The sequence below is a fragment of the Armigeres subalbatus genome, chromosome 2 (assembly GCF_024139115.2).
Source record: "Armigeres subalbatus isolate Guangzhou_Male chromosome 2, GZ_Asu_2, whole genome shotgun sequence".
NCBI classification, from domain to species: domain Eukaryota; kingdom Metazoa; phylum Arthropoda; class Insecta; order Diptera; family Culicidae; genus Armigeres; species Armigeres subalbatus.
In genome coordinates, this window is record NC_085140.1 from 402,090,347 (window position 1) to 402,101,831 (window position 11,485).

The 11,485-nt window shown below is 38.8% G+C and overlaps 4 protein-coding genes across 4 annotated transcripts in view; 1 reads left to right on the plus strand and 3 right to left on the minus strand.

The window, feature by feature from the left end:
* The window catches only part of LOC134213300 (mitochondrial carrier protein Rim2), a 38,966-nt gene extending 37,165 nt beyond the window's left edge, over positions 1-1,801 (minus strand). The window contains exon 1 of the mRNA XM_062692248.1: positions 1,631-1,801. Within this exon, the coding sequence (XP_062548232.1) occupies positions 1,631-1,677 (47 nt within the window). The 5' untranslated portion in view covers positions 1,678-1,801. The remainder of the gene's footprint in view (positions 1-1,630) is intronic.
* A 3,576-nt stretch (positions 1,802-5,377) lies between these two features.
* On the minus strand, positions 5,378-6,966 carry LOC134213304 (V-type proton ATPase 21 kDa proteolipid subunit c''-like). Its single transcript, XM_062692253.1, has 3 exons — positions 6,815-6,966; positions 6,067-6,736; positions 5,378-6,009 (listed from the first exon to the last, which is right to left on the minus strand). Exon 2 carries the CDS (start codon positions 6,719-6,721, stop codon positions 6,095-6,097), a length of 627 nt encoding a protein of 208 aa, XP_062548237.1. The 5' UTR covers positions 6,722-6,736; positions 6,815-6,966; the 3' UTR covers positions 5,378-6,009; positions 6,067-6,094.
* Positions 6,967-7,056: 90 nt separating this feature from the next.
* On the plus strand, positions 7,057-8,385 carry LOC134213302 (F-box/LRR-repeat protein 15). Its single transcript, XM_062692251.1, has 2 exons — positions 7,057-7,898; positions 7,959-8,385. Exons 1-2 carry the CDS (start codon positions 7,198-7,200, stop codon positions 8,137-8,139), a joined length of 882 nt encoding a protein of 293 aa, XP_062548235.1. The 5' UTR covers positions 7,057-7,197; the 3' UTR covers positions 8,140-8,385.
* LOC134213303 (nucleolin-like) lies at positions 8,295-9,407 on the minus strand. The gene is made up of 2 exons (XM_062692252.1): positions 9,190-9,407; positions 8,295-9,063 (listed from the first exon to the last, which is right to left on the minus strand). The coding sequence occupies exon 2, from the start codon at positions 9,059-9,061 to the stop codon at positions 8,399-8,401; it is 663 nt and encodes a 220-aa protein (XP_062548236.1). The 5' UTR covers positions 9,062-9,063; positions 9,190-9,407; the 3' UTR covers positions 8,295-8,398.
* Positions 9,408-11,485: the final 2,078 nt, after the last annotated feature.

Sequence of the window (11,485 nt, forward strand, 5' to 3'; positions counted from 1 at the left end):
CCCGGACCAAACGTCTTCTCAGCGACGCACCAATCCACTCAGAGATTGGACTTTTTTTCATGTGATCCACCCGGATCAAACGTCTTCTCAGAGACGCACCAACCCACTCGGAGATTGGATTTTTTTCATATCATCTACTCAAACGCTATAAATACAACAAGTATTTCCAACCAGGAAAATATCAAAAATACTCAAAAAACATCACAGTTTACACTTCCTAACTAAACACAACTCAAAAGCTGATCTTGTTCATGCAGTCATGAGCAGAGCTTACCAGGCTCTAGAAAGTCAATCTTGTATCAAAACCAGAAACAATCCTTCAATTTTCTCAGTTCATCTAAGTTTACACTTTCTAACCCTACACAATTTAAAAGCTGATCTTGTTCATGCAGTCATGAGCAAAGCTTGCCAGGCTCTAGAAAGTCAATCTTGCATCAAAACCAGAAACAATCCATAAATATTCTCAGTTTACACTTTCTAACTCAACACAACTCAAAAGCTGATCTTGTTCATGCAGTCATGAGCAGAGCTTACCAGGCTCTAGAAAGTCAATCTTGCATCAAAACCAGAAAGAATCCTTCAATTTTCTCAGTTCATCTCAGTTTACACTTCCTAACTCAACACAACTCAAAAGCTGATCTTGTTCATGCAGTCATGAGCAGAGCTTACCCGGCTCTAGAAAGTCAATCTTGCATCAAAACTAGAAACAATCCATCAATACACTCTGTTCATAACTTATAAAGCGGAGATCAAATTATCTTTTCTAGGATATACCCGGATCAAACGACCTCGCCGGATCGCACCAATCCACTCGGAGATTGTACTTTCTTACATGTGATCCACCCGGACCAAACGTCTTCTCAGCGACGCACCAATCCACTCAGAGATTGGACTTTTTTCCATGTGATCCACCCGGATCAAACGTCTTCTCAGCGACGCACCAACCCACTCGGAGATTGGATTTTTTCTTAATATCTACTCAAGCGTTATAAATACAAGTGTTTCCAACCAGGAAAATATCAAAAATACTCAAAAGAACATCTCAATTTACACTTTCTGACTTTACTGAATTCTATTCTTGTTCATGAAGTCATGAACAGTCTAACCATCTGGTTAGAATAAAAAGGTATTGATATAATAACAATTCCCTTGTATATTTTTGACAAAATGCTCTAGAATTCCAAACTTGATCAACAATTTCTATCTTTTTCATTAAACATCCCATTATCGAGTAAATAGATGACAACTCTATTTACTCTAGCGCCACCAAGTGGGGTAATTCTGAACCGAACTAATATTTAATATGACGTATTCGACTTTCCGAACAACTTTGCAACAGATGTCATAAAAATCTTACAAAATCTCATAAAATTTAACCCAAATGTTGTACATTAAAATATCAACACGGTATTACCAAGAAGGAAATAACAACAACGGTCTCAAACAGCCCTTTGTTTTCACATTCAATAATATTCGTAACCAACCCTGTACCGCGCGTCTGCTTATACAACTTTCAACTCGCTGTTAGCCCAAAGCATAACAACATAACAACAAATGAAACTCTCAGTTTTTTTTCTCTATGCCCTTTTTCATTCATCACAATCCGGCAAAAGGAAATGACAATACTTACGTAAATGATGTGGCAGAAGAAAATTCTGACGAAGTGTTCCGGAGCATCACTCAATAGCAAATGAAATCAAAATGGCAACAAAGCACAGGCACTTTTTCACTTCACCAAAAACAAACACTTAGGGAGCGTAAAATTAATACCGACTATGCCATTGTCGGGATTTCTTTCAAATTTTAACACAGATATCAGCACTAGGGAATTGGATTGAAACATTCACTTCTATTGGCTACTTTCATTTTTTTCTTTTACATATCACACATCCATCCGCAACTACGTTCGTCACAAAACTGAATGCGTTGCTTCCAACGCTGAATGAAGAGCACAAGAGGATAATTTTCTCCACTCTCCTCTCAATTATCTTTTGCTCTCCCGACGGGTTTCTACAACTTGTTTAGCTTTTTCCACTGACACCCTAATAATTTATCAAATATATTTGAAATGTGCAACCATATAAAATGTTTTAATGTTATATTCTATTAGTGTCAGGAATGAATTTATCATATTTTTTTTGCTATTCTATTTCCTACAATAGTATTAGTGTGAGCATCAAAGTATAACATTGTATGATGCTATGATGTGGTAAAAACTGTAAAGTATGTACAATTCCAATTTTTCGAGTCGATTTTTACACTTACCCCCTTTTTCCACTTCCCCCAGTGTACCTTAAAATCGAAAACAAAAAACCAAAAAAGTGCTGCAGTGTGAACCGGCCTGAACAATGAGATTGATGCTCTCTCAAAATCTGACAAATATCAGTCCAAAATTATACTGTCACAAAATCTTAGACCACCTCCCCCCCCCTAAAACATTAGACATCATTGTTGAACGACCCCTTGTTGAGAAATTGAACTATACTCTCAGTTGAAAGGAATTCCAAATCTCTGAACTGCAAAAGTAAATATTGTAATACCTAGTACCGTTCAATTTAGGACATAATAAAACCATTAAAATTTAAAAAAAATGTAAAAAAGTCAAAAAGTAAACTTGTTTTCCACAGCTATGTAAAAAAAATCAGCATGGTAAATAAACAGTGGAAACTGCTTCTCCGATTTTGAAACCCTGCTTTTTAACTAATAGATTGAATCAGCGCCGTCGCGTGTGGTTGGCCGGGTTGGCCCCCGCCAAGGGCGCCAGCCCTCAGGGGGGGCGCCAAAATCAAGAATTACGGTTTGATAAATAGAACAATTTTTCTTAGTTACTAAATGCGTTTTTTGTCTTGTTACTAAATTATTAACTACAGGGCACATTAATAATAAACCAACTACAGAGTTCAAATATCTATGATGATATTTTGAGAAATGTAGAGCAAACAAAAAATATTCCTTTCAACTATTTGAGTTGTCGAATAGTTTGATCTTAGTTTGAACCGCTATTTCTATTTTTTGAGGCTTCCAGAACCGGTTACAAAGGGTCATGAATAAGTCTAGAAATCTCATGATGATGATGATGATACGACTATTTGAAGGGCCAAAAATGGATTGGGTGGTTCCATAAGCAAAGACACTCATGCGAAATTCACGGGATGAATAGAGAAGCCCTCATTTTCCAGATTGACACAATAGATGGGGAGAAGAGTCCGACCTCTATCCACAAAATATTAACGATAGAAAGTTGATTGAGAGTTCGACTGCTAATGTGTGAGTATTTTTGAGGTTTTGGCTTTTCAGTCCATGGGTTTTTTAGAACAACCGTTTAAGATCTGTCCCAACGTTTCGGCAAATTGATGAAGGCAACAACAATTTGCCGAAACGTTGGAACAGATCTTAAACGATTGTTCTAAAAAACCCACAGACTGAAAAGCCAAAACCTCAAAAATACTGATAGAAAGTTGGCAATCCCACTCTTCCTATCCAAATCGCTTCAATCGGGTATCCTGATGGTATTTTTATATAAAAATATGTAATTGTTTCATACGCAATATTAATGAAATATTTAAGAGATATATTGGAATTCGCTCACTAAATTAACCTTCGGGGAATTTCCTGGATATAATTAGAGAAAATGTTTCGTTTGAGTCAATATCTTGAAAAGGGGGCTCCGAAATCAGCAAGTTTGAAAAATAAAATTCTTGATTCCAAATTCTTATCCACGGCTTGTTCCTTGACGGCCACTGATGTCAAGGGAAACCACATACGATTGGCACACTCGCCGATCTCAAAGGTTTGAAGGTGTTCCGAAAGATGCGTGCATATATGAGCAACGAACTATCATCTTGAAGGTCTGATTTTCATCGGCTGTTCCCCTGTAAAGACTGAATGCATTTTGGAGTTTTGGAAATACTTCCGTTGGATATTGACAGGAAGGAATTCTGTTGGAATGCCTTCTTCTTCTTTGCCCTCGGGACATCAGAATCATTTTCTCGGAAACTTAGAAAACTCGGATTTAGGTAACTTTATAAATGTTGTACATTATATTTCGATATCATCTGGATCCTTATCCCGAACGCTGATTTCGAGCAACATTATGTGAAGATCATTCCATTCTTCACCAACTTGTTCAGAATGGATAGTTTTTTTTTATCATATAATGACTTGAGATCTCCATAACAACACACAATTTCTAAAACAACAACTTCATGATAAATTCAAAATAAAAATAGATTTCTACATATTTATTTTTTGAAGTTGAATTTGAATGGAAGATGAGATTATTTTTTTCAAAACATTGTCAGAAAACTTCATACCGACCGCTTTCAAACAGAGCCTACTTCACTCTATTTGAAGCCCATTTAGAAAAAGTCAAAACATCTAATATTCAAAACTTGTGGATCGAATTATTTTCATTTTTGGACACGTATTTTTGGACAAACGTATCCATTGTGTTTGGCCCATTAATGTCACCGGTTAGTTGACCGTACTTTGAAGGGTGGACTTTGATTGAAGTTACCACTGATGAGAAGAGAACGTGCAACGAAGCATTGCTGGTTACTACATTGAAGGGTATGTGTAATCTTATATCATACTTTGGAGAAATAGTTCGGAAATTTTGAGTAGATCTCCTTCTCAGAGTTTTTCAAATGGACTCCCCCTGAGGTAGTCTCAACCGGGCAAATTAGACGCGTCGTGCGGTCTCCGAATAGAGTGGCGCTTGAGTCGCACGATTTTTAAGAGCAGTGCTGACTACCCTGATAAAATGACTACTTTAGTCATCAAGGCTTTCGTAGATCGGCAAAAAATTTTCCACAATATGCACTATCAAAGCACTCACTGCCCCAATTCACCACGTGGCCCTCTTGCTTTTGATGGCGATTCCCTCCACTTCAAAGTTGGATTTTATTGACCCTACGAAGTATCGCAGTACCTCCAAACCACTGCACTGGCAGGCTCATTCTGAAGCATCCGATACCGATTTCGAATGTCGATCGATTGGCTTAAAGGAATCATGAGTAAAGCACTTTCAGCAATTTTAAGGATCTTTCAGCGAGTTCTAAATGACTTTACAGATTGCATATGATGATCCAGTAATGGCCAAGACTCTGCAAGGTTCCTTACATATTTGGCAAATAGTAAAAAATCCACTAAATTTCAAATCTTTCCAGGGGCATATCCCCAAATTCTTCTTGCTATTTAAAGTATCTAAATCTTACTTTTGAAGGAGATTCAAAATTATATTGGAATGTAAAATATTGCACATTTTTTTCTTAGTGTGATAGGGGCGCCCAAAACAGATTTCGCCAAGGGCGCCGGGAACCCACGCTACGGCTCTGGCATTGAATGCATTCGGATAAACTAATAAGTCTTTAATAGATGGTTGGGTGGCTGCTGGAACTACATATATTTCGAATGAAGGATCTTAAGTTTCGCGTTCGTTACATACAAGATTTACGTTTCGTTCTGTCTCAGCACCTATTCAGCTTTCCGCGTTCGATAATGAAAAGGCTTAATCTATTACCACCTTAACATTCATCTTTTCAGAATAAAAGCTAATTTGATCTGCCCTCCAAAGCATTATAGCATAGTGATTAATTAGTTTTAACATTTGACAAAGCCATGATTACCGAACGTGGGTAGCTGAATACCAGGATTAGTGATATAGTATATCCTTAAATTATTTGTTATGCTTCGATACTCGGGCAGTGTTGTCCGATTATGAAGGCATTATTCACTATAACAAAATAAAAGTTAAAAATAACAATATTTACCAATTTACAATCAGAGCGCTCCTTAGTACAGTGATGAAAAAACAGCTTCTTTAAATCGAAGTTGTTTTTTTAGGGCGTTTGATGAGAAAAACATAAAACATCGACTTACGGTTGATAAAGGGTTTGTATGTACTACAGAGATATTAAGTTGATTTGGAATGGCCCTTTAATAATCTGTGCTTCTCTCACTTGGATAAGTGACTGTAACTGCTTGTTGTTGTTTGCAAGTAATACTTTCCTAGAAAATAAAATATTTTATTGTAATCATTCAATATTGTGCCACAGTACATCTTACTTTTTTTAATTAGCCAGAAGCTTTAAATTTACTCCTTGTCTCCCATCTTAACCTTCGAGGTCATATAGATGCCAACAATCAGCCCGAACAAGCCAATAGCCGATCCAAAGATCTCCACAATCAGGATCTTAACGAACAAGGCTGAGTTGGCAGCATCCGCCAGAGCAGCGCCGGATCCGACAATGCCAACGGCAATACCGCAAAACAGGTTTACCAGACCGACCGCTAATCCGGCACCGAACATTACATAACCGGAGAACCAGTTATTGTACCGAACGCTCTCGTTAGCCACAATCGTTCCCCAGGAGAAGCTTTCCAGCATACCAGACAATACAATAGCCGTAATCAGACCGTAAATAGCGACCGCCTCGCAGAAGATAACCGAGATCAAATTCTTGGTCTTGATCCTAGGGGCCTTGACACCGCCGCCGACGATACTGACTCCGGTCGTGTGAATACCCATGGCGGCTCCAACGACGGACAGGGCCACGGCAAACCCGATGCCCAGGGTGGCCCACATGTAGGGCGATGTCTCCTCCAGGAACCATCCGACGCTGACGCGTTCGCCCTTACCCGTGAGGACATGATACAGGATCAGCACTGTTGACACCGAGACAACGGCGCCCGTGAAGGTGTAACCGAGAGTGTAGCGCATCTTGTCTGGCGTTAACTGCAAAGAAAACACATTCCCGATATGGTTCCAAAGTCGTCGCACCGATTTGCGATAAATTTACAGCCGAGAACCTACCTGGTGGGGGAGTTTTCCGAGTTTTTCCTTGCAGAATACACAGTCAGACAGTCACTTGATTCCTTGATGTCATATGACCCACAGAGAGAAAACACGAAGAAAATTAAAATGACTGCTCGGCTGACACTTTGACGAATCCGTCATCGATGACAGACGGCGGAGATCGATCTATTTTGCAGGGGTGTGAAAATCAAAATCGACCAACAATGACTTTTTACTCCCATCAATGATTATCAGTAAAACATCAGCAAAAACAAAACATTCGCGTAGAAACCTTCGTTGGTTCTTTGTTTTCTTGTTCCGTTTGAAAAAAAAATAATTCTACCTCCGAACATCCTTTCAGTTTCCTGTTTTGAAACGATAAAATCCATTGTGGTCTGCCAATGGCAGATACCATCCTGCAGCAGCAAGATTGCGCTCCCGGGTTAACGCTGTTCGATATCGCATGGGATGACGTCCTGTTCGCCAAAGTGCTTCCGTTGTTGTCGCTACGGGATCTGTTCAACTTCCGGTGCTGTTCCCGGTTGAGTAAACACTTTGTGGACAGTGGTTTCCAGCGTATGAGAGTGTTGAATCTGTCAGGAAACAATGATCGCTTCATAGAACGTAGCTTCCGGGTGGTGTCTCGTAACTCGGGTAACATTCGAACCGTAAACTTGGCCAAATGTAATTGGCTGCAGGATGAACTTCTGACGAGCTTTCTGCAGTGCAACTCCAGAATAACACGAATCAATTTAAGCGAATGTGCCAACATAACGTCCACCTCACTACAGCCCATCATTATTGATTGCAAGAACCTTTCGGTGCTCAAACTGGCCCATTGCAATTGGCTGACAATCGGAGCAATGGAAGCCCTTACACTGCATCATTCCAAAATTCAAGAGCTGGATATCTCTTACTGTAATTCATTGAATGAGCGGTGTATTTTGGTATTCCTGCTGAATTGTCGCCAACTTCACACACTCTCTTTGGCATACCTGCCCAGTGTGACCGACAACTTACTGTACTCGATTGCTAAAAACACCAAAGAGATGCGGCATCTAAACGTAATCGGTTGTCAAATGGTAACAGATCGTGGGATTGGGTAAGTCCACTATTTTGCGACCGTTTTACTGTTTAAATTCATGTTGTTCCTACGTTCCAGGGCTCTTTCACTATATTGCAAAAGCCTTGAATCACTGATGGTGCGTGACTGTCCCCTCGTAACCGAGCGAAGTTTGTCTTTACTACGGGGACGAGTTTTCATCGACCGGCCTCGGAATTACCAGCATCAGCCTCCCATGGCACCAAATCGGGGTTTTCCTAGACTTTTCCTCCAGGTATAACTGACAGCAGCACCAAGGAAAAAGCTTCGAGATATGATTAAAGGAAGATTCATTAATTACACGTAAATATTGATAATTTTGGCATCGCTTTAAGCGTAATTGGTGGACGCTCCCTAACAGGTAGTTTTCGTAGAGTAATTGATAAGTTTGATGGCTATATTATATTTAGTAATCCAATATTTATTATACACGTTTTGTAATGTATACCTTAGTCATTAGATATAATATATTGCATTATAATATAAACTCAATTTAATCATCAGGCCTTCACAAACTGCCCTGGTTTAGGCTTGTTCTTCTTCTTGTTCGGATTTGATTGCTGTTGAGTTTTGGGTTTACCTTTACCGCCGTTGGGACTCTTTTTCAGCTCAACGATTTTGTCGCCCAATTTAGCCTTTTTGGCGCTGCTCTCATTCTCCTCTTTATTATGCTTACGTTTTAATTGTTTCGCCTGGGTGCCATCTGATCTTCTCGACTTGACCCTTTCGACATGTATCGTTTTTCCAGCCAGTTCCTTTTTGTCCAATTTGAGTGCTTCATTAACAGAAGCTGCGTCCTTGAAAGAGACGAATGCGTACCCTCTCTTTGAGATGATTCGACTGGACTGAATTTCACCAGCCTTAGAAAAGAAATCATCCAATTCCTTCTTGGTGAGCTTGAAATTGATACGACCTACGAAGACCGTAGTCTGCATGTCATCGTCGTCTTGGTCCGCTGTCGTTTTTTCAACCACTTCCTTTTCTGCTGCATCCTCCTCGTCTTCCGATGACTCCTCTTCATCTTCTTGCTGCTCGACCACTTCCTCTTCAGACTGCTCTTCTACTTCTTCCTCATCCTCTTCCTCGTCTTCTTCTACCGGCTGCTTCACCAACTTTGGTGGCTTCTGCTGCTGCTTCTGAGCCTTCTTACCCTTGACTGCCATTCCTATAATAATGGAAATCGAATTTCGTATTGAATTATCGATTTTTTCGTTTCTATTCCGATCTTGACTCGGAATTTTGATAAGAATGAACGGAATGAACAGAACGCAGTCCGCTGATAGAAACTTACCTAAATCAAGAATTCCGATTTCGATGAGCACAAACTAGGTTTTGCCAGATGAATAATTACAATTGCAATTGTTTTTGAATAGGTAATTTGCTGATACTTCAGTAAAACGCACTCCGATTTAACAAACTGTGAAGCGAAGCTACCGTACTGAAGAATGAAAATGGATGGAAAAGCATGGAAAACGCAAAGCACGTTGTTTTTATTTGGTGCGGTCTCCACTCTCCACAAAATGGATGTCGCACATACACGTTAATATTAATCAAATCAGTTTTCGGTATTGAGATTCTCACGTCCGAATGTGTGAGTGGCGATAAAAGGAAAACAAACACTCCTAGATGGTGCAACTAGGTGCAGTGCAACTCAGCAAAGATTGGGTAAAAATGAGTATATTTCCATAAATTTTTTGACTCTTTTGAAATCATAGTGATGACCCGATCATTTTTTAGGTTATGAGCAGAAGGAAAACAAACATGTTTTTACACATGCCGAAGTGCACATTAGTGTGCGAACGCTAAACGTCACTCATCTCTATAATATCTTCCAATATACACGAAAATCTAAATCTAGCGAACTGAAGAAATCGCCAATAGGCCTTTTCGTGTGACGCTGCCGAGGCTGCACTTTGTTTATTTACAATCGCGCAAACCCGAAGCTGTCACTTTCATAGAAGAACTGTCATCAGGAATGGTAGATCTCGATCCGTTTTTTGCTGGGTCGATTTTTAAAACCCGATTAATCAATTTTATGAATCGATTTATTCTGGTCGATTTTTGGCTGAATGGATTTTTGGCAGCTAAAATCATTAAGCCCGCAGTCCACTGTTTGTCATAATGGCAAATATTTGTCAAGTTTATCCGGACATCTACACGGTTAGGAAAAAGTACCTAATTTTAGGTACTTTTTTTCTTCCCTTTGTTGTCATAAAATGAAGAGCAAAACCACTCAACAAGGGCATTAAAGTGTGGGAACCCAACGTTGAGTAATCTCATGTTTACAAAAGTTGAGTGAAATTTACTTAACTTTTGGATAGTTTCTATTTAAAATTAAGTATATTTTACTTAATATTAAGTGAATTTGACTTAATTTCAAGAAAAAATTACTTAACTTTGGGTTCCCGTACTGAACCCCCGATTTGAGTGAAAAGTACCTAATATTAGGTACTTTTTTCTAACCGTGTATCAGACTGATTAGAAATCGACATGCACGGCTATTGGCTAAAACTCGAGTCAAAACCATTGTGATTGAGGTCAGTTTAGTTTGGATTTCAATTGATTGGCGGCGCTAATGTATATGAAATTACCTGATAGGATAGATATCTCGGAATCTGACATTTTTAGATGTTTTCTGTCTTCTACAAATTTGTTCGAGTGGTCAAAACCATCATGACGACAGCAAGTATAATTCGAAATACAACGTGGCCCAACCAGCGAATCGCCACTGTATATCTAATTCTGGAATTTTTAGAATATTTCCGTATTCTACGAAATCCGAATTTTTTAGAATATTGCCATATTCTACAAAGTTGCTTAAGACGAGCGTTTTTTTCTTCGTCTATCCTTTTATATCTGTTTCCAACTCTTTATATTTCCAGATATTCCTTTCAAGCATATGTCAAAATTTGACAATTCAAATCAGATGTGAAAAGGCGAAACGATGTGATGAAAGGATACAAAAGAGATACACAAAAACAAACAAGAATCTATTTTTTCTTGAGAAAGGGTTAATGGAAACCTGCATTAAGATACTTGAGGAGGTTCTTAGGTAGTGTGGGGATGAGGTCATCTTGGGTGTCATATAGTATTTTACAAATCCTTCCTCTAGTCCGCATCTCCCGCCCCACAATTGGGTTGTTTAGCAAAGAAAAATATGAGGTTTTTTATAGTTTAACATAAAGAGCATGCTTTGCTGATTTCCAACATATTTTTATTTTGTTTGTAAACCTTTTATTTACATTTTTATTCAGCAAACAATAAGCCATTTCAATCGATAGAATGACACTAACATTCATACAATGACAGTTGACCCATGCAGCATAAGAACAAATTTTTAGTCCCATATAAATTTAAAATGCAAATTAAAAATAGTTCCGGGACTCCAAAAATTCTGAAAAATTGGGGTTAGGCTCAGTTTTTTATGCAGATTGAGAATATGTAAAAACATATATACCCCTAAATAACCCAATTGAGCAAAACATAAGGGAGAATAAGAACTATTGAGATCGCTCAGACTTATGCTACCGTCAATGCGTTTCAAAACACAAACGACTTCCTGGTGGCAATCTCGCCATCCGTCGATC